Raw genomic sequence first — 22,666 nt, 5'->3', positions numbered from 1 at the left:
CTGATCGGATTAGCAACACTCAACCAGGCTGTATGTTCACCAACACACGTGTTTTTCTTTTTAGTAGTGGTGGAAGAAATATTTAGATCCTTAAGTAAAAAAAAAAAAAAAAAAAAAAAGTGTTCAAATGTACTTCAAGTACCTAAAGTAAAAGTGCTCGTTATGCAAAATGGCCCATTTGAGAATCACATCTATTATTATTCATTTTGTCTCACAATTAAGACTTTTTATTTTAGGAAACAGCAGAAAATATCCAACCACAATAAATTAATGATAATAGAACCTTTTGTTTAATCTCAAGTATATACCTGCGTCTAATAATAATCAATGTATTTATCAATTTATTTACCGTTTTATCTACTAATCAGTTTTTGGTCCGTTAAATAGAAAAAAAAAATATATATATATATAAAACCGAAAATACTAACAAATCCTATTATTTGTGTTCCTGCTCTAAAAAAAAAAAAATGACTGAAACATCAATCAATTGCCAAAGTAGATCACCTAATCATGAATCAATGAATGGATCCAGCCCTTTTTACACTGAAACACCAGAAGCACATACACTCGAGATCAAGGAAAAACAGCGTATCCTTAAAACATTTATTTTTTGTAATAATTTGTCCTTTTTTTTTTTTTTTTTTTTGCATAAGTGCAAAAAATGCACCCAAAACAGCCACCTGAGGGAAGTCTACATCTTTAAATAAAAAAACAAGCAAAGTGTACATTTATAGTACAAAATTCTCTTTTTAAAAAATTGCACAGTTTGTGTATAATATATATATATTCATAATCTCCATTTTAAACAAACTTTAAAGGCTCAGAAAGTAAACAAAATTCACCAAATGAAAAATAAAAACATTTTTTCCCTAGAATTTAAAGCTGAGGAAACTTGAGACCCTGTTTTCATTTGTGTCCACCATAAATATACATATTCATATGCAAGTCTCTACATATAGTCTCTGTGCTAGTGTTTGACCAGACAATCAAAATTATTGCAAAGTAGTTAGTTCTACTATAAAACATGGGTTCGGGGGTGGGGGATAAAAGCTTCTTTCTGCTGAATGTTCCTTAAGTTATGCAAAATAAAATAAAATAAAATAAAATAAAACCCTTGGTTTCTTTACACCCCTTTTAAATTTACTGGAATCCCTGCTATCACAAAGGTTTCTGTTTCACAAACTGTGTGCATTCAACATTCCTAAAGAACAATTTTTAACTCCAGTTTTGCCTTTTAGCAAGAACACGCAATTCCCTGACTTTTTTTTTGTTGTTGTTGTTTTTTTTTTTGTTCGTTTTTTTGTTTTGTTTTTTGTTGTTTTGAACTTTACAAAGCAGCCCCGCCCAGAGGTGGTGGTCAGCGTCGATACGGGTGGAAGCCCTGTACGTTGTGGTTCTGTCCTCTGCCGAACGCGTTTGCGGTGGGTTGGGGGGCGGCGGCCTGCTGTGCTGTCGGGGCCCCGTACGAGGCCGTCGGCTGGCTGGGGTCTGCGAAGGTGTGGCCGAAGGCCGCCAGGTCCTGACCATAACCTGCGGTGGACGACAGACAGTAAAAAGCTGGAACGGGGAGGATATTAAAGTTAGGCTCATCAGACAATGTTTAGAGAGAAGCCTTACTCCTTTAAAAGTCTTAAATGGTTTATGTGAAACATTCACAGATTTTATGTTGAGGAAAAATCCACCGTTTAGCCTTAAACTGCGTCGGATACAAATCGTTGTTGATATTATTATTATGACTGCACTGCCCTCCTATTCCAAATCTTAAGATTTTGTCACAGCATTTACTGAATATGGAGTCCTTTAATCTATAATACCTCACATTTTTGATGTTTTGTTTGTTTACAACTTCTTCTAAATACAAAGAAACTGCACCATGAGTGTTGCCATATAACCGGAGGTAAATTAGACAGGTAGGAAGGTCCAGCAGAGTGTTAGGTCTTTATTAACGCCCGGTTTTGCTTCATTTTATTTCTGTATAATGGCCTTTGCAATGTGGTTATGTGCAGTAAATTTGAATTTGAAAAAAGGGAAAGGGTAACACGCCAAATATAGACCCAGAAATGCAGTGTGCATTGCAACTAGCAGTGTTTTAAAGGTTTTCGTGGTGGATTTTTCCAATAAATTCACATACTGTAATCCTTCAATGAGCCCCTTCATGTCGGAAATTGTGTGTTGAAACGTATAATTGCTAAACAGGAAAGTTTCAGCTAAATTTAAGAAATATTTTGAGCCGGCGTCATTGAGGAACACAATGTCTAGATTCTCTTGAATGATCAGCGTAATACGCATAATGTTCTATTTATACACTGGATGGCACCATCTCCCTATAAACACATGAGGGAACCACGGTGAAGTCCAGGAAAGGAAACTGAACCGCCTGGAGAAATGGCTGGTGCACATAAAAATTCAGCAGCCACTGTCCAAACAAAAGGGCATTTTAAACTTAAAAAAAAAAAAAAAAAAAAAAAAAGCGACGGGTTTGTTCCCAATTGGCTGGCCAGATCTTTCAACAATCTTGCAGGTGATTGGTTATTTTCCTGCGCTGGTAACATCCAGTTAACACGAGAGGGATTGTATAAATATGTTACCAATAAACACAGTTTAAGAGAATGTTATAATCAACAACAATGGAAAGACAACAGAGAAAATAGAGATAGAAAATGGGGAAAATTAGAAAATACAACATATGTCTTGATCAAAATCTGAAGAACAGGGATCAGTCCCCAGAGGACCATCAGACAGAAGAATCTGAGAGAAATTGAAATTTATTGATATCGTGGCCTCCTTTAAATCTTCTTTCCTTTCTCACCCCTTTAGCTATAACGTGTAGACAGTACATAGGTGGGGGGGGAGGGGGGAACAACGGGTGAATGGACTGCTGATGCAGAGACAACTGAACCATGAAGAAATTTTCTGACAATTAGATCATCCTTTCACAATCAGCAAAGCAATGCGGACAGAGAGTGAACAAAAAAGGAGGACATGGTCTGGTCTTGTTATAGTAAAGCCACAGCCGCAGAGGGAAATGACATCCTTAGAGCTCAGCTTGCCAAATTTCAAATGTAAATTTCTTTCAAATCCACTCAGCTGTGAGACAGGCGATAGCTGGGTTTCACTATACAAGAGTACACTCAGTAATTTGTATGTACATGCAAAATGTACATGCAAAATACTAAACACAAAGCAAAAGAAAAGAGGCAAAGAACCAGGTTGCAGCTCTATAAACACTACAGTACTGAACAGATGCTTCTTTTGTGGTTGGAGAAGACGATGCTGGCACCTACCTGCACTATATCCTCCCTGCTCATCCTGACCATAACTGTGAGAAGGACGCGTTGGTCCGTAGGCAGAGGGGTCCTGAGGGTAGTTACCCAAGCCTATCAGGGAGACGAGGAGACCAGGTTGACTGAACCCAGATACTGCTGGCTGACTACTTTACATAGTTACCCCCTTACTGCGCTAAAAGAGCTGTACAGTAATACTTATTTAATGGGTCTACACTAGGCTTGATGAGGCATTACTTTTCCGCTTCACACCTGACTTTTTAAATCATGCCAGCCTGGTCCCATAAAAATTTTGTGAAATGTGCATTTTTCCAAGATACGGGTACCGTGAGCGATCTGTTTTCCCACCAAAAAAAAAAGCAAACGGGAATAAAAACCAGTGGTTTTGCATTGCGCAGTCAATAAAATATGTTTGCTGCGGGCCATTTTCCAAAGAATACTATAAGTTTCTAGGCCAGTTTCCAATCCTCTAAGCCACAACCAGAATCAACACACAACTGCCAATTTAATCTTTGTGCCACATTAAGTTACATTTGTGTGTACTTTTCAAACCTTGGTTAGGCTTGCTCGGTTACTTACATGAAGCCACTTCTCTCAGTAAGTGTGACATCAAAAAAGAGAATTCTCCGTCGTGGTGCTTTCAAGTGCAATTCAGCATTAGAACATTGCCAGAAAGCACAATATGGACATCAAACTGTTATGTCCATTACAAAAGGCCTTGGTTCAGCGGTCAATTCTCAAATTTCAGATGTGGCGCGTGTTCTTGAATGCACCAAGAGTGAGTTTTGACGGGAAAAAAGTCCACCTTTTTTTGTAATGAAAAACCTATTATTTCAAGGTTTTATGGTTCACAGTGTACTGTAAGCAAAGTAAAGCCAGTTGCTCATGGAAGATGGAAATTGTTACATTAAATATGGTATGCATTGGAAAATAATGGCTTTTAAAATAATCATTAATGAATTTATATGCAAACCCACTGGATTGATCCCGAGTATAATCTCACTATTTTAACTGGCCAACTGCTCATAAACCAAACGTAACCTTAAATAAAACACAATTTATATTAAATGTCACATTCAGTAGCTGCCAATGTCATAAATAATCTCTCATGGCTTTGCGTCAACAGCACCACATTTTCTGCTCATTTCACAAAACCTTTGCGAGGCCATGTTGTTTCTGCTGACTTCCATTATCGGACTAAGAGCCTGAACAGGCAGCGGACACTAAAAGCAAGAAGCTGGATGGGAGATACGCACAAGCAGGAAACATTGAACAAGATGGGCACCTGTCATGACTGACAGCGATCGCATGACTGCTTTAAATGTAGAAGCAGCTGTAAGCCAAGTCAGACTAAAAACACCAGCGAGCCGAAAAACTGGATGTAGCTTCTGAATGAATGTCGGAACGTTATCTGACTTTGCGCTTGTGTGACTGAACGGCTGAATGAAGATGGAGATTGTTCCTTTTCCATGGACACTGGTTAGTGTTCACACAATCTCCGTCTTCGTTTTGTTTCAGATCTGAAAACCTCCAGCTTCCATTTGTGTTCTCAGCAGGATCTCAGACTCTTAATGTTGCATGAGTTTACGGTATGTCATGAAAGCTACCCCCTAATTGTCATAAATTAAAGACAGTAATGACCGTAATTTTCTGTAAATGTATACTAACGTGGCTTGAAGAACTGTCATATATTGAAGTTTCTGAAGGCTGACTGAAAACATTTGATCAGCTCAGTAAAGATCCAGGGGGAATAATTATCCTGGTCCAACACAGTCTAAAGGTAATGTTCGACTAACAGTCCAGTTCAAGGCCACAAAGACGCACACCAGAAAGTAGAAAACCCAGAGACGCATTAGTCAAAAATGACTCGCCCAAGGTCTGTGTGCATCTACAAGCTAGAGGGTCAAAGGTCACATTGAGCAGACAAGCATGCAAAGCTCTGGTGTAATCAACTGATGAACATGTTGAAGAATTTTGATAGGTAGCTTGGCAGATTGGACATGCCTATTTCCAGAAATAAAGTTTCATGGGCATAATATTGTCATGCGGGTGAACGTCTATGGCAATCGTGCCAAGACCAGGAAAGGAAACCAGCAGTCATCAACAGGGAGGAATAGGAAGAAGAAGAGGCGGAGAGGGGATTAATTAAAAAAGAAGGAGTATTTGAACCAAATCAAATGTCTTGTACTGTCAGAAGAAGATTGCACTCCTTTTAACATAAAAGAAAAGTGAAAATGCAAAACAAACAACAAAAAAAAACATTGCAAGGCAGGATGATCTAATTCAAACCTACCAAGACCTCCCAATCTTTTTATCAATCCACAGCTCAGCTGGAACACCTAGACAGAAATGACTACTGAGGACTCCTGGATGTGGTGAAACTTCAGCAGCATCTTCACGGCAGAGCCAGAGGAGTTCATGTATGCGAGAAGCATGTATGCATGTGTAGCTGTTCAAGCTAAAGAGCAAGACCAAGAGCATGCTCCTGCTCGTCTAAGGGTTCTCGTCACGGGGTTAAATGAGCTGTAGGTGCACCCAATAAAAAAAAATTAAAAAAAATCCAGGGAGGTGGGCGGGACCGAGGGGGTGAAAGAAAACCAAATGGGAGAGAAAGGGGGCAGCATACTTCTTTATGCACAATGCTTTTCTTACCATACTGGCTATAAGGGAAGTCGGGCTGCCCAGTGGGAGCTTTGCTTAAGTCCTGAGTTGGTGTGGTGGCGGGAGCAAAGCCCAGAGGTGCGGTTCCTGGAGTGTTGGGCGGAGGAGGAACCTGTTGAGCATACTGGTCTGCTTGGGGTGTGCCAAAACTGTAACCTGTTAGAGAGGGATACAAATATTTCAATGACTTTGCCCTAATGATCACTTCCTAGTGTTGTTTCATCCCTTTTAATACCGTTTGACCTTAAAATAGATTAACCTGGTTCAGCTGAGGAGCACCTGCACCATCTGACAAAATCCATCTACAACTCAAGGTATGAATCCATTTCTCCAATAAATATTAGCTGCCAGATCAAATTATAACCAATAGGTCAGCAAACTTGTCAAGGAATTACATTAAACTACAAAACAAAGGTAATATTAATTAGATAGTTACTGAGAAAAAAAATATGCAACTATACTAGTTACTATTCAGAATAAACTACATTTGATTTTTCCTCTTTTCACCACACAGGAATGTCTTCCACTACATCCAGACAGGCTCCATTCATTTAACAGTATGCCGTTGTTGACTGGTTCGCTTGTTTGAATTTGGTTTGTCTCTCATTTGGCGATCGAATCATAAAAATGTTACTGTACAGTGTAGAGCTGGTCTACCAGCGGTAAAAATACTGCCAATATTGAAATGCTTGATGTCAAACTTGAGGAAACCTTTGTACAGGAAGTTCATGTAACTGCAGTCAGTCACATTAAATAAAGTAACTCCTGCCCCACTATGTTAATGTGTGTTCAAGATGTAATGCATCTCTATGTGGAGCTTCTACTACTTTATCGTCTAGTTTAAAATGGTTGGTTTTTTTTAGGACTTTTCAGCTCTATAGCCTAATTTAAAATATGTCCGAAAAGTGTAGTAAAGTAAATGTTACATTACTCATCACATTTTAAACAGGGTAACTAGTAATCTGTAACCTATTACATTTCAAAAGTAAAATTCCCGCCACTGTCTGCAAGTCCTGCTGTCCATCTCTGATAAGATATAGGTTCCTCCCTGACCACAGCCACAGCAGAGCTGCCTTGAAATACACACATAGAGCCACTTCACCTAATTCACATTGTTTGCCTTACTTATATTCTACATTACCAGTCAGCACTATAAAGAAACAAATCCAAACTGTAGTGAGCGATTGGATTAGTAGAACTGACCAAACTGAGGTGCTGTGCTGTAGCCCTGCTGAGGGTAGCCCTGAGGTGCAGCGAAGCTGCCCGCCGGGGTCGTGACCAGGAATGCGTTGAAGGGTGATGGAGGCTGTGTCGGGGTTCCCCGGCCTGCTGACAACGGAGGTCCATACCCGCCTGCCCCAACACAGAACAGATTCATTCATGTTTGTATGAATACATAAATAGGTTTCACGTAAATTAGGACTTCAATCAAGCCCGCAGCTAATTTAAATAGTCGTAATAAAAAGACAAACCAGCACAGATGTATCGGATTTGCACCTTGTTTGAAATTGTGATTGCTTTATTAAACGGCTGATTAAGAGACTAAGTTGATAAACTGCTTAAAAACTGAGGCAGCAGTACGCTGTCTGAAAGTGAAGTATCTTCTGAGTGAGTATAGAGACGAAACTACAGCGGAGATATGAAGGTGGAGATATGAAGCCGAGCCTGACCAACAGCAGAGGGAGGCCGGAATCCATTCAAGGCTGCCATCTGTCTCAAGCAACAAATTATCAGCAGCCTCAGCCATTATGAATCAGTGATAACATGTGCTGTTAACTGTCGTCAGCCTATTGGCCACACAGAGTGCGAACCCGTTTCTGTCCCGCAAGCGTTTCAAGATAAGCACATTATCACATGGCAAAGACGCATCTAGCTGCAATCTCACGGTTACACAACAAGAAACTCACAAAAATGTCCCCAAAAAAAAGGTTCATTCTGTTGTTTATCATGTGGAGGGCTGACACCTACCTATGGGCTGGCCAGTAGTTGACACCCACACTCCTTCAGGAAGAGAGGAAAAAAAAAAAAAGTTTAGACTGAGGATAAAACCGATGCCTGAAAGGTAAAATATTCATATAATACAGTTTAATATTGAAACTTATGGTGAAAGCGCTGACCTACACGCAGAAGGTTAATGTTTAAGCAGAGGATTTAACACATTTAAACAGTTTCTACAAGGTTTCCCTCTGAACGCTGAGCTTCTCTTTGCTCTGCTCTGGGACTTGTTCCCACTCACCCTGTGGCCCGTAAGGCTGTTGCCAGCCCTGGGCAGGCTGTGCTGTCCAACCATTAGCTGCAGTCAAGATGCCCCTGGGTGCCCACTGGCCAGGGCCAAGCTGGCCAGGAGCTTTGCTGTCACGAGGTTCGGCCTTCTTTACTTCCACCTGGACAAAGGACAAGGAGGGCACATTTGGCAACACCAGTAAAAGGTCCATGACGTCCCTCACCTAGACACACCTGTCCTACCACTGATACTTAATCTCAACATTTTGGGCCAGTTTGAAATCTTTATGTTCATTCGAATTATGTGGGGCAGCTATGTAAATTAATATTACTGTGTAGCCACAAGAGCTGTATAGCTATGTGTCTCAGGTACTAATGATTCATTGGGAATTTCAGTATCCAAAATCATAGTGCCAAGACAGTACGCATCAAGTACTTTTTCAAATTCACCATCTCCAGATTGCAAACTCTAAAAATGTACCTGAGAAACATAGATTGCTTTCTTGCTTAGTTATTAAATGTCCTATATATGATAAAGACATCTAATGGAAGGTCATGACTTACCTTTCTCCAGCTAACGCTTATCAAGAATCTTTTTTTTTTTTTTATTGTACTTAGAATAAGTTTTGGGGGGTGGGGAGGGTGGATGTAGAGAGAAATCTGTATCTGAGTTCTAACAGAATATAAAAGTAAACATGCAGATAGTACAAATGAACAGTCTTTTCAGTCAATCTAAAACTGAATCTTCATACTGTGTCAAACGTGCGAAAATATTTTTCCATTTAGATCAAGTGTCTGATGAACTTTGACCCCAATATAAAACCCAATTATCGATTGAGGAAATCGAATATTTCGACAACCAAAACCTAAATGATTAATAACGGTGATTCCAAAGATTCTTTGATTGATATTTTTTAACATGTTAATAAAGAACATGTGCTATAAATTTGATAATTTACTTTGTTGCTTAATTAACGCTCAGAAAATGATCTTAACCCTGCATTTCTTCACATACGTTTGACTTTTATGTGTAGTCATTACTCATTGCTCTAACAATAAGTTGCCTCGAGTCAAAAACAAATTCACTGCCCCAAAAACTAAACTTTCTTGCCTGTAACTAGGCAAACCTATCAGCAGCTAACCAGAGCAAAGAAACAGGCTGAGACTAAGGGGGAGCCAACCAGAAATAGACTGAGGGGGTTGAGTTATTGGGGTCACCTTGCAGGAGGAAAACGAATCGCAAATTCCTCCCCGCTTTAAGGTGTTCCCACCTTCCCTAGCCTCCCCTCTTCCTTCTCTGTCGACCTAATTACATGCACATGTTTCCGGCAGTGGCCTCGCCGCCGCCGGCAGCTACCTGAGCGCCTTCTCCCGTGGGCATCACAGCTACGAGTGATGGATACCATGACTTCTGTACAGTCTCCAACAGCAGAATCGGGATTTGTTCCACAGTTTGATGTGCTCCAATTTCTAATTTTGTAACTCATATCTCCCAGCCTCCCTCAAGTCCCAGCGTAAGGTAATGTCAAGTCAAGAACAATGGATTACGTTTTGAGTCTTGATTCCTGCTGGAAACGAGGGCAAAGTCAAGGGGAGCAGGGACCACTGGAGAGTGTACAGGTGGGGCTGAATCATTTACCAAGGAAATGGGATACGGCTCTTTTTTTTTTTTTTTAATGTAATAATCAGCGTCATTCGATTAAAACTCTGTTGCTAAAACTTCATTAAGAGCCAAAATGTGCACAAAAGGGCGTGTTAAGTATCGCAAAACTTCAAATCCTTAAACCACTCGTGCAGCCATGTAAAGATAAAGGACAGAAACACGATACCATTGATGACATGATATGATATACTGAGTAGATGTAACTTTTCTGTTTGACTTTGATCATTTTCTGACTCATTGTCATGTGCATGGAGGAGGGGGGCGGGGGGCTCTCTTCCAATATCTCAGTAGAGGGGTTTAAAAGCTGCTAAATACAAACTGACTCCTTTGAGGAAAAGGGAGGCTGGTGTTGCTAATGAATCCAAACTTTAAAAGCGCCTTTAGAAGCCAAATGTCAGAACCAGATATGCACCAACTACATTTTTTTTTAATTTTTTTTTTATTAGTTTCACTCTCAGCCGAGTTGCCGGGTGGGTGCTGTTTGCTGTATACAATAGTACAATAGATGGCGTGACAGAAGGTTAGGAAGTGTTGCTTAAACATTACACCACAGATAATTTATTGTTTCTGGGTGCACAGCTTACCTGACACTATCTGAATTGACTTAGTGCAGTAAACCCCATCCATCTGGTACACCCACTGAGTTAAAGCAAACACGAGGAAGTGACATGCAAACATCACTGTGCGACTCAGAGTCTCATTCTGAGCACCATTTGGACCGACTTTCATTTGGTTTTTTTTTTTAAGAGAGCTGACAGACACAGTATGGAGATTCTTCAACTGAGGTCACTGAATTGAGCTTTTTCTTTAACGTTTCAAAAAAATAAAAATAAAAAAGGAAAAAATTAAAACCAAACATGTTGACGTGTAAGTGACCTGCCAACAAAACATCAAAAAAGAAAAGAAACCAACAGAAATTGATTGGACCAATCCTTTAGGTGATTTAAACTCAGAACAACTCTTCGATTGAAATCTGTATCTTTAATCTTAATTTTGGTGCAGTTATTTAGCACATCGAAAGCCAGTAAATAGTGTAACTTTAATTTATTGAGCTCAATCTAAAAACATCCTAAAGGAGTGGTCAGTTTAAACAAAGCCTTGGGCGACAATTGAAACTGCAATAAAACAGCAAGTGAAGGATGAGTGCATTTAGAAACTAGGAAAGTGTGAACGGAATATGAGTTGTGATTAAAAAAGTTAAGTAAATCACGTTATTAACTTGATTATTTGAAGACGTTCGAGGCTGAATTTGTGCTTTATGATGCTGCGATCACTAATAGGAAACCACAGGAAAATGACCTTTTAAGTAATAAAACAGCATCATACTGTGACTCTCGCGCCGTCGCCCAAGCCTCTGTTTGATCTTAAGGGTAAAATAAAACTACAACTACACACTTTTTTGCCCATGATGTCGTGAAAATGCATGTTGACAGCCTGGTCCACTGATTGTTCGGCCTCGAAAGTAATAAATCCAAAACCTAGCCAACGACCAAGAGTGAATCAAGGTAGCAGGGGGGTTGTGACAACACAAGATGAAGAACAGTATTGGGCTTCAGCAGATTGAGGATCCGTCAAGACTGAGCAAGAAGCTCCTGGGGTTCGGATGATGTCGCAGACTTGTAGCACAACACAAATCCAAGACTAAGGCCTGGGGGATTGAAGGAAACGTTTCTCTTTACTCTGCAGAGAAATATTTGGTAAATATAACGATAACGAATTGCTTAACAGTTAAACATGAAGGATGACAGGCGAGTTAAGTCCATTTCCCACTCTCTGACAGGACTGAACATGATAAATGCCAATTGAACCAATATTCCACTTTGTTACTTCATGCTGTTTCATCCAAACCCCACCTTGATCTGTCCCTTGGTATATTGCTGTGGAGCACACACTCGCAGCAGCCATTGTTAATGCATCACAAAAATATGGAGAAACACAAACTGTAGAATGCCTAAAGCTTTCTCCGAGCTTTCCCAAATTCAGTGTTTTACTTTTGAGTCAGCCAGGATAAGCCTAAAATGGACAATTAAAATATTGCTCACAAGGGTAACACAAAGATATAGGCCAGGAACCGTTTTCCAAAACAGACGAGTTGCTAGTTTTGCTCGAGAGTTTTCATGGGGAGTAGACAAAGTGCATCAACAAGAACGCAGTCCAAAAGTCAGACAACTTCTTTGCTCGAACTTTTCGCCACCTGCTCGGTAAACTACTTCCTCTGACGATCTGCAACACAACTCTTCAGGGCGTTAACAAGCTGCGCACGCTGCAGTGATCCACTTTCAATCTGATTAACTTTCCGCTGTGGCAGAATTGGGTTGTGTGCACATCTCTACTTGGGGGACCTAACCTGAATCCAATTAAATGCCCTACGAGACAGCCGAGATGTTACAGACCACTAGTGCCATGCCAAGCATTCCCAAGCCTCATGATCCATCGCTATTAATAACATCTGTCAATGACCCATCCCTACACTAAATTTAAAACCAAGCTGACACGTTAAAGCTTTTGGCATATCTTGGTGACACTCAGATTTAAATTGCAGGGACTCAAATCAAATATCAGCTTTAAACGTACAGTGGACTGACTGTCACTCAGACTACTCGATTAAGAACAGAGAAATAATTTGATAATGTCATTTATAGGGCAGCCACGACCTTCCAATGAGCGATTGCTCAATAAATAGAAAATTTATCAGCAACAATTTTGATATTCAAGTAATCATTAACTTGTTGGGGTTTGTTTTTGTTGGGTTTTTTTTAGGAAAAATGGCAAAATTCGATGATTTTAATGATGAATTTCTTCTTGTTTTCTGAGACTAAATTTAAAATCTGTTTTTTTAATGTTGGTCTCACAAACCAGGACCTTTAAATACAACTCAGGAACATTAAGGCCAATTTTCACTATATGGTGACATTTTGAACACCAAATTATGGCATTTGTTGGTACGTTTGGTGTACATTCAGCAATGTATGTGTGTGTGTGTGTGTGTGTGTGTGTGTGTGTGTGTGTGTGTGTGTGTGTGTGTGCGTGTGTGCGTGCGTGCGCGGAGCTAAGTTATAGTAGTCAAATATATAATAGTCAAATAGTGAATTTCACAGTATTTTTGCCTAAAATTCCCATAACAAATGAATACTTACATTTACTGAAGCCCTACTGAGTATAATTAGATTGCAAAAACTAATTTTCATCTTACATTTAAAAAAAAACAAAAAAAACATTCAGAAGATAAAATGTTATATTTGCTGCCTATTTTCCATCAAATTATACAAACATTAAATAAGACCGAAGACTTCAATTTCTCCTCGCATACCTATGAGTCCGAATAACATGTAGGGAAACAATCAACAAACTATTTCTCTCTTATTAGTGCGAACACGTCATCCTTCTGCCCTGTCGTTAAACTGATGCAGCTTTGTTTACACCCCATTTAGACCGATTAAAAAAAAGGAATTTGGGTGCTTTTACATTTGGCCTGTACCTCTGTGCTACCTGTCAATGCACAGTAACCTAAAGGAGAAAAGACAAATCTTAAGAAGACACCGTTAATCACATTCAAACCATTCACAAGGAGAAGGGGGACAGAAGAAAGAAAAATAGAAAGGGCTTACTTACAAAAATACTTAACTTTCTACATATGGGAAAACACATACTATGCCATTTAAGATACATGTATCAGTTACATCTAAAATCAAGGTAAAGAAAACTTATTCCAATGTTGAACATCTAATGGTTTTAGTAAAAGAAACTGTTTACACTATTAAAGATTATGTAATGATTGTTACTGGTGCAACACATCATGTTAAATTCCAATGACAAACTATTCTGGGTTTCTCCCAAACGAGAATGAATGGGGATTTGAAGGAGGAGCAGTAATGCATGTTGTGGGTCAGTGGCCGCTGCAACACTGCTATGTAGGACAAATGCCGATGAAACAGCTGTGACTGTAGCTCTCAGAGTCTGGGCAGAGTCTGACACCAACACTGCCAGTGGCACGGGTCTGATTCCCGGTGAGGCCATCCATGCTATAAGTGTCGACGCATGTCACCGACTCATGATACATTTATGGCTGAACTGGGCAAACACAAGTCATTTCTACTGGCAGGAAATGGGTTAGAGAAAGTTCTGAAGAGTCAAAGGACCTCAAAGCTATTAAAATGATTCCATTGTACTCCTGATAACAATCCTATAGTCACCTCTTTGAAGGACAAACCCCCCTTCAGATGCTCAAACTGTTCTCAATGTGCCAGTTGCATGGTGTGATGAAGTACTTCATTTTTTTTGGAGCACCTATTTTCCTGCTCCTTTTAAGGTTAGTGGTTTCCTTTGCTTCCCAGAACACCTTTTAATAACTTCCCAGTTGACTGCACCTATTCAGTAGAATGGTTTTAAACATATCTTCTAGCCGTCTAATGTGGACACAAATATCCATTTCTACTTGTAACCTGCAGCTTGTTTTTTCTCTTTTCTTTTTGTCACATATTTCATTATTGTCAAACATTTTGAAGATCAAGAAATAATTGCTGGTTTAATTGATAATTGAAATCTTTTATTTAATTTGATTTTTACTGCACTTTCTGTTTACATTTGACCCGATACTAATACAAGAGATAAGAGCTATGAATACATCACAAGCTAATGTCATCTTTTGTTGTAGGGTGGGTTTGTCCTTTAAAAGGACAGGGTGACATTTCTTCACTTGGCAAGTTTATTGCTCCTGTTCAGACTCGCTGTGAGGAGTTCCCTTCCTATCTGTTTCAAGTGTGATAAATTAGATAAAGTGTCAAAAGACCATTAAGCTTTGGAAGACACCAACTTCATTTGATTTATTCAGACTGAACAAGGATTGTGGATTTTGTCTCCCATCTCTGCTGTTCCTCTGCATGGTGCGGCTCTGCTCGACTCTACTCACTTTTGGTACCGGGTACTTTTCCTGGGTTTTGTTTTCCACTGCGGACAGCACCCTCCTCAGTGTAGCTGGTTGTCAAAGCATCACTGCGTGAAACTACAATGTCATCTTAGACACAACGCACACACAAACAAACACACACGGCGGATCCTTTCATCAGTAACTAAACAGAGGAACATCTGCACCTCAGTGGACCACGGCGGGCTTTGCACGTTTCCAGTAATCGAGTAGTCCAGTGAATAAAACAAATAGCAGCAGTTATAGTAGCTTGGTTGGCAGCTTTGTGCAGGAAGTCCCCGTGGAGCGCAATAACGACGCAGTGATTGCTCAAGTGATGATTATGTCTGATCAATCCACGATCTGCAGTGTTTTCACATCACCTTATAGTTCTGGCTCGGCCTCAAAGGAGACGATACCAGAAAAAGTACCAGGTGCCAGATTCAATTCGCAAGTTTTGCTTGATTAAAAAAAAAAGAAAAGAAAACCAAAAAAAAACACACACAAAAAAAAGAGTTGAGTCGAGCCGCACAGTGCTGTGGAAAAACAGCTTTACATTGGACGCATGTTAGGGGGTCTCTTCATGGTGAATATGAACAAGAAGAATAACTACCCTAAACAAAAACCTTTTAAATACATAGACTAGGGTCGCTGACCAATGTTTAAGGATAGGCTTGAAAAAATGTGAATCTCTCCTTTAATTCATTATATGCCGGTGGACGAGTGGCTTTTTTTTAAGAGCCCTCATGTGAACCACTAACTGAGCTAATAACTGCCGATGTAGTAATTGTAATAATTCCAACTCAAATGATCTGCAGATAAAATAATTCAGAGGAATGAAACAGTAAAGAGCCACGATAAGACCGAGGAAGTTTAAGGTGCTCTGGAGGATGATCAGTTTTAATATTTCTGCCCTGATGAAGCTACTGTGATGTCCAGACCAGCCAATGTTTTAACAAATGTGCTCAACTAAAGAGTTTTCATAAAAATCAATTTCCTTGCTGATAACAATATACTTAACCGAGTAGAAACATGTCCATGGAGAAGGACTCATGTTGTTCCACAAGGTCACGAAGGACACTACAAATCAAATCCTAGTTTCTAGAAAATACTCACAAATTTCAGACATTACAATGAAACACACACCGATATGTGGTTTTGAAATGTCTACTACTGCTGTAGTATGTGACGAAATTACATGTCACATTTCGCAAGTTTGTAATTGCCACACAAACTAAAGATACTACTGTGTTAATCCCTGTTTATGAATTAAATGTACTTCAGAGAGCATTGTATTTATCACATGAATGAAAACTGGACGTATTTCATTTTCAATTAATTCAATTTTTCATTATATTGTGACCTTGTACGAATATCGTTTAAGATGATTTTGTGGTTTTTGTTTTGTTGTGTGTATTTACCAAACACAAAATTCTTTTACAGGTTACAGTGTTTTAATTGAGTGAAATATCGGAGTGTTGTTTTTTTTTCTCTTTGGGCCAGTATAGTTTGTCATGAGATTTAAGATGGTGAGGTATGGAGAGGGGAGAGAAAAAACAGGATCAGCTTTTACCTCGGGGCCTCTGCTTCTCCGCATCATAGATCATTACCACCTCTGTGACCTTGAATGGGACAAAAGGAAACAGTGGCTCCATTTAGGAAACTGGACAGGGTCCCTTCTCAGTCCAATTAAATATTCTGCCTCAATTTAGAGAAATAATTAATTGTCCCATCCCATCCCACAAATTTTGTTATATCAAGGTATTGACCCTGTTCAATGTCACATCCATTCAAGCAGGCTTAATGACAATATTAACTGGCATTATGCACTTGGCAATACTCACCACTCCGAATCTATTGAAATAGTCCCTGAGTTCAGGCTCGCCGCAGTTATGGGGGATCCCACCTACAAATATCTTCTTTGATTTATTGCTATCAGCTTTGCTGCCCTTCTGAAAGAAAAACAGGGAGTGTATGGATTTCAATGTCTGTTACAAGATCACTCTGGGAACGGGCCAGTTAGCCATCATCTATTCAGACAGTGCAGAAGAAATTAGGTTCTCCTCTTGCCCTGGGGTATAATTCTTAACATGTCATGTCAATGCAAACACTAGTCTCCACAGATCAGAGAACACGGCTTCTCCCACTTACTCTCTCCACCACTAAGCATTTCACCACTGTTGTGCACTGCACTCGCCCTGTAGAGGCTTGAGGCTGCTTACAACAACAAGGATTTTTAACAATTACATCCCCTGTTTTTCTACTAAAACATTCAGTACCGGCTACATGACTTAAAGCCAGAGAGAGGAGCTCCAGTAGCAGGCACAGGGTCCCGTTTATAAAAGCCTCTGACACAGTCTACTTGCAGCCAAATATGTGACTTGTAAAAATGCTTTATTGACAGCAAAGATGCCCTAACTACAGCCTCTGCTGCCTAAAAGGACAAAATGACTATAATAGGTCTGCAGGGGCTTGATAGCATTGTTGATCGACCCACAAATTACCCAAGTTGGAGTAGAGATTTCTACCTTTCAGAAAACTCACGGACGAAAGCAATTTTATGCACCACACTAACTCATCTCATCTCCAAACCTTCTTGTGTTTTCTCAGTTTAAGTCAGTAAGTGAGGGCAGTTACAAGAACAACATATTTCAGATAAAAAGGCACACAAAAACGGTTTTACATTCATGTGCATGCAGTTATGGTAATGCAAACATGCTACTATAAATCCAACATTTAGCATGGTGATACGGGCCGATGACGTCTTATTAGATGTTACGTTACATCTGGGAAAATGTGACCTTATTATGTGTCAATCCCAGACGAGGGAAAGCTGTTCCAGAGAGCTGCTGCTATTGTTGCAGTCTCGTGGTCACAAATAGAGGTCAACATAAGTCATAGATTATTTAATGCTTTTGTGGTTTATCAAAACCCAAAACTAATTTCTGGCATTCTCAAAGGAATGGAGGCTGTGATCATTTCAAAAAAATAATATTAAAAAAATTAGATTTAGGTCAAAGTCAGAGGTTTTTTAAAAAAAAAAAATGAAGGTCAACGTCTCCTCATTGCCCGACAAAAGAAACGAGAGTCCTCAGGAAGAGGAAGGGATGGAGAGACTGACGGCCTAAACCTTATTCCAGCAGAAACACTTATCCAATAAAAAATCAGAGTCCTCTTACCCAGCCCTCCTTGGTTCGAGATTTTTCAGGTTGCATTCCTCTGGGAGTGCATGGCTTCGGGTCAATCTGACAGCAGAGAGAGAAAACGTTTGACATTAACCTCAAACATAAGGCACCTTCAAACGATCTTCACAGTAAATTGGTTTGCACTTACTCAACAATACAACATATGTACAGACAATAATTCAAACATGTAGCCGATACAATTTTACGCCCTTCTCCATCTCTGTCAACGCAACAAAAAAAGGCAAATATCTTTCATGGAAAGCAGACCGTGTGAAATTTTATGAACTAGCAAAACACCTAGTTTCTTTTCCGTCATATCAGACAAAACCAACTTTACGTGCCAATTTTGATCATTTGACTTTGTACAGGTAAGTCTTGTGGGGCAAATAAACATCAGTCTTTGCAAAGTGCATCATCTGTACTCATCTCTTCAAAGCATGTACAACCCAAAGAAAAACTGTCCTTCTCCTCAAATAACTTCTGACTGCTGCTGCTGAGGAAACACAGGAGGAAGTTTTTCACATTGCTCACACAAAGCGCAGGCAGATTACTCGAGCTGATTTTACAATCTGTTCCTTTGATTTAAAATACTCACATTTCTTCCATCAAGATTATGTGGCTTTGTCTCCAGCACTGTCCGTACACAATTGGGGTCTTTGAACTTAACAAAGCCGAAGCCTCGCGACTGATTTGTAGTTTTGTCCTTCATGATGACACAATCTACTACTTCCCCATACTGTGAAAAGTAGTTTCTCAGCGTCTCTGACAAAAGAAAGTGAAGACATAACAGTGGAGCTTCATGAAATTAAACACAGAATCATACAACACGGCAAACGTGAATTTATAAATGAAAAATTTAACTTAGCCCAGTTTGCCTCCTGAATAACACACAGAAGAGGGGTTACGATTCATATATCTCATGCTTTCATTATGATAAATGGTACTGTGGAAATATCTTGAGCACTTCAACCGGCTCTGAAGCTATATCTGGGACCAAAACAGGTGTGGAGAGAAAAAATAAAAAACACCACTTCATACCAGTAGACAGGGAAGACTAAAAGTCATTCAGTAACCTTGATTTTGTGTGATAGAAGAATTGTGCGATTTATATGAAAACATCAAATTATAGTAAGTCCCATGTTGAAACTCCTAAAGAGCAAACAGAGCTCTGATCCACTGTCATGTCGCACAGCACCAAATATACAACCTACAACTGTAGCGCCCGCACATGCCCAACAGAGGCGAGGGGAGCGAGGCCTGCAAGTTTGAACAAATGAGGAGTTCCTTTAGAGAGAGTTACCGTAATTGCTTTTCTCATTGCTAAGAAGCCCCGGGGCATCGCCGCAGAAACAAGCGCATAGTTACTTGCCGCTGTCGTTCAGATCGTAATGTTTACACGGCTCTTCACACAGACGAGCACAAGTGTAAAGTTACACGATGGCCAACCAAGCATCAGCCGGCAAAAGGGCTCGAAACATACTAGATCATCTCTGCTTAGGCCTCAACGAGAGCAGAGGGTAAACACGGACACGACCGTTTAATGTTGGTTTCACCACCAGCGTTTGCAGTTCACAGCTGATCATCAGTAATTAAGGACACATTCAAACGCAATAAAACTGTCTTCACACAGCAACACTGGCTACAAGCACATCGTCATCAACACTGACTGGAAGACAAAAACATATTTGCTTGAAAATTCTTTATAGTAAAAATAAAAAAAATAAAAAAAGACTCGAGTTAAGCTACAACAAAGCAGAATTTCCTGCAGGGCTATCGTGTTGGATTATAAGTTACAATGTCCACTTTTGTTATTTCCTTCATTTGCAGGCGAGCAGGCATATTATCTAATACTGACATATCAACAACATCAATACTCCGACCTCAAAGAATAACACATCATTATTATGTTGAAAAGCTTGTCCTGTGATTATAATTACTGTGACGGTGTGGCAGGTGAACATTATCCTCCCAGGTGTTGGTAAAGACACCAGAACATTGCTTATAACAGTGGAAATAAATGCGTAACTCCACAAAGTCTGCTTGCGTTTTATGTAATTAACCTTGCCTCTAAATGTTTGGTGATCAAATAATAAGTAATCAATACTGAATTTAATATTAGCCACGTTAATGATAAGACCACATCAAAAACCCTCAAAAAATTGCATGAAAGCACCTAGAAAATACCATCAAAATATTGTCAATGAGGTAGAAGTTAATAACAAACAAAGCAATTTATTTTAATACTATCAACTGGATTTATCCTGTTACTTACTTGTAATACTTGTAACTTGAGGCTTTTTTTGAATTTATTCAAACTTAGTTTCTAAAAGCTTCCAACGAGCTACCAGTCAGATCCTCATCCACAACATTGTCATTTATAGTCTTTAAAACTACTTTGTGCATTAAGTTAAACAGTGTGTCTTACCTTGTGTGGTACTCCAGTCCAATCCACCCACAAAAAGTTTCCTGAAAGTAGATGATACCCTTAAATTAGAGGAAGTGATGATCTGCAAACCGTCAGGACTGAATTAAAACAGAAAAAAAAAAAAAAAATCCTGATCTGAGGCCTTAAAGGACTAAAAAAAAAAAAAAAAAACTCTTGGTTGGAGTCACAGCTGACTAAACAGCCAAGTACACAGACATTACACAACATGAAGCACCAAAGCTGCTGCAGCATCGAGAAATAAACACCCGGCTTCAGTTTAAAAAAAATGTTTAATGTGCCTCGTGTGGCGGTCCTGTCCTCGCAGTGGATGTCACTTTGGTCCTCCAGCACTCAACGCAGTGGCCTCGACAATAAAAAAATTTTTTTAAAAAGGTCTTTTTTTTTTTATGAAGCTCCTGCCACGTAAGTTACCCCGGGAGGGACAGAGCCACGGCGTGTAGCAGGCTAACTAACACAAAGCTTTGCCTCCGGATCCTCCACGGCCGCCGCTTGTCCCACCAGCCGACCCTCCGCCGCTCAACGACCCGGACCGGAGCGGCGGAGAGGACCAGCGGCCGCTCGGCGGACCGGACCGGACCGGACCGGACCGGTGAGCTCGGAGGAGGCTTGGGGGAGACTACCGCAAGGTACGACCCGTCAAACACCAGCTAGCGAGTTTCAAATCGCACACCTCGGACGAAACGCGTCGGGGAGATTAAACGCAGCGCCTTTTTTTGACACAAGCGGAGGCTCGGGTGGTGCAGACGAGGAGAGAGAGGGAGAGGGAGAGAGAGGGGGGCTCCGTCCTCCGTCCTCCATCCTCCGGGTCGGTGCCCGCTAAATGTCCTCTCGCAGCGGCGGAGTCCAGAGGAGACTGTCGCTTCGCTGGCAGAAGCGTTAGCCGAACTAGCTCGGTCGGTCGGAGCTAAACTGCAAAACAACACAGAAATAAGTAACTACACCGACAAGCAGCCCGGACGCGCTCCGGACACACGCAGCGCATTTCTCCCGTCAGCCACGACACCAACAACTGCGCTTCTTTGAGGACTACTTTCACTTTTTTTTTTTTTTTTTTTTTTGGTCCTTTTTTATCTTTTTTTTTTTGCCCGTTCTTTCCTCCGGCTAGCGGAATCTCGCTAAGTTAGCTTAGCTCGCTAGCTAACGTTAGCTGTCAAACGGGACTGCTTTGACAACACGCAAGTTAAACAGTTGTTGTTGTTGTTGTTGTTTGTTTTCTCTCTTTTTCCGGATACGACAAAAAAAAAACAACAACAACAACAAAACGTTTTAAACGAGATCTTACCCGACTTCATCTCCGACTAAGTTGTTGTTCATTTCTGAAGGTAAAAGCTGGGGGGGAGAAAGGAGGAGAGAGAGTGCAAGAGGAGCTGTGACCGGCTTCTCGCTTTCAGCGCTGCTCCTCTCAGACTGAGAGCGGAGGAAGGTCACTCCGCTTTTTGGTTCAAACTGCTCTGCTGCGCAATGACGACGCTGCAGGGGGGCAGCGGCCTTTAAAGGAACATTACACCGAAACAGCTTGCTCGCACTGCATTGTTGTTGTTGTTGTTGTTGTTTTAAATATTAATACTTAATAATTAATCATATATATACAGATATATGTATATAATAATAATAGAAAAGCAATAAAATAAAAATAGCAGTAAAAAATATTTTAAAAATTTTTTTTATATATTTTATATTTATATTTTTTTACTGCTATTTACTGCTATTTTATTTTATTGCTTTTCTATTATTATATTATTCTATTCTATTATTTTATTCTATTGTTTCTATTATTGTCTTATTGCTTCTGTATGTATGCTGCTGTAGCGAAATAAATTTCCCCTCGGGGATTAATAAAGTAAATACCTACCTACCTACCTATATATATATATATGTATATGTTGACTGTGTTTCTTGGTTTGTTTGTATATAATATATATAGATATATAATGTACTGTATATACTGTGCATTTTATATATTTATTTATTTATTTTTACTGCTATTACTGCTATTTTATTGCTTTTCTATTATTATATTCTATTCGATTATTTTATTCTATTATTTCTATTATTATCTTATTGCTTCTGTATGCTGCTGTAGCGGAAAAAAAATTCCCCTCGGGGATTAATAAAGCAAATACCTACCTACCTACCTACCTACCTAATCATCCCATTTGGGGGGGGGGGGGAGGAGGGGGTGGGCAATGCTTTCCACACAGATGTCTTTTTTTTTTTTTTTTTAACATATATATATATATATTTATTTAATAGGTTAGGTTAGTTACTTTATTAATCCCCGAGGGGACATTTTTTTTCGCT

General features: G+C 39.8%; 1 protein-coding gene across 4 annotated transcripts; it reads right to left on the bottom strand.

Annotated features, from left to right (window-relative positions):
* Nucleotides 1-589: 589 nt before the first annotated feature.
* On the bottom strand, nucleotides 590-21,824 carry dazap1 (DAZ associated protein 1). 4 transcript variants are annotated; one of them, XM_069702363.1, is made up of 14 exons: nucleotides 21,648-21,761; nucleotides 20,345-20,385; nucleotides 18,515-18,681; nucleotides 17,914-17,979; nucleotides 16,579-16,686; nucleotides 16,308-16,356; nucleotides 11,227-11,309; nucleotides 8,182-8,329; nucleotides 7,914-7,946; nucleotides 7,149-7,298; nucleotides 5,937-6,101; nucleotides 3,285-3,377; nucleotides 2,766-2,817; nucleotides 590-1,535 (listed from the first exon to the last, which is right to left on the bottom strand). In XM_069702363.1, the coding sequence occupies exons 1-14, from the start codon at nucleotides 21,677-21,679 to the stop codon at nucleotides 1,358-1,360; spliced, it is 1,365 nt and encodes a 454-aa protein (XP_069558464.1). In that variant the 5' UTR covers nucleotides 21,680-21,761; the 3' UTR covers nucleotides 590-1,357. The 4 variants fall into 4 exon arrangements, with proteins under 4 accessions (XP_069558464.1, XP_069558462.1, XP_069558463.1 ...); XM_069702361.1 differs by lacking the exons at nucleotides 2,766-2,817; nucleotides 3,285-3,377 and having other exon boundaries at nucleotides 590-1,557; nucleotides 21,648-21,824; XM_069702362.1 differs by lacking the exons at nucleotides 2,766-2,817; nucleotides 3,285-3,377 and having other exon boundaries at nucleotides 590-1,530; nucleotides 21,648-21,819.
* Between the last annotated feature and the right edge of the window lie 842 nt (nucleotides 21,825-22,666).

This window comes from Brachyistius frenatus, unplaced genomic scaffold, assembly GCF_029030835.1.
Source record: "Brachyistius frenatus isolate BFR_SWC_R1_liver_20210118 unplaced genomic scaffold, ASM2903083v1 Contig_41, whole genome shotgun sequence".
NCBI lineage: Eukaryota > Metazoa > Chordata > Actinopteri > Embiotocidae > Brachyistius > Brachyistius frenatus.
The sequence above is the reverse complement of the archived record's forward strand: the minus strand, read 5'-3'. Positions and strand labels throughout refer to the sequence as shown.

Excerpts from the sequence above, each read along its gene's own strand:
- dazap1 (XM_069702363.1), bottom strand. The coding sequence starts at position 21,679 with ATGAACAACAACTTAGTCGGAGATGAAGTCGG. Across the intron at positions 8,330-11,226 it reads ACGACATCATGGGCAAAAAA|GTGGAAGTAAAGAAGGCCGA; the intron begins GTGTGTAGTTGT and ends TCCTTTGTCCAG. Across the intron at positions 6,102-7,148 it reads CAGCACAGCACCTCAGTTTG|GTTACAGTTTTGGCACACCC; the intron begins GTCAGTTCTACT and ends CCTCTCTAACAG.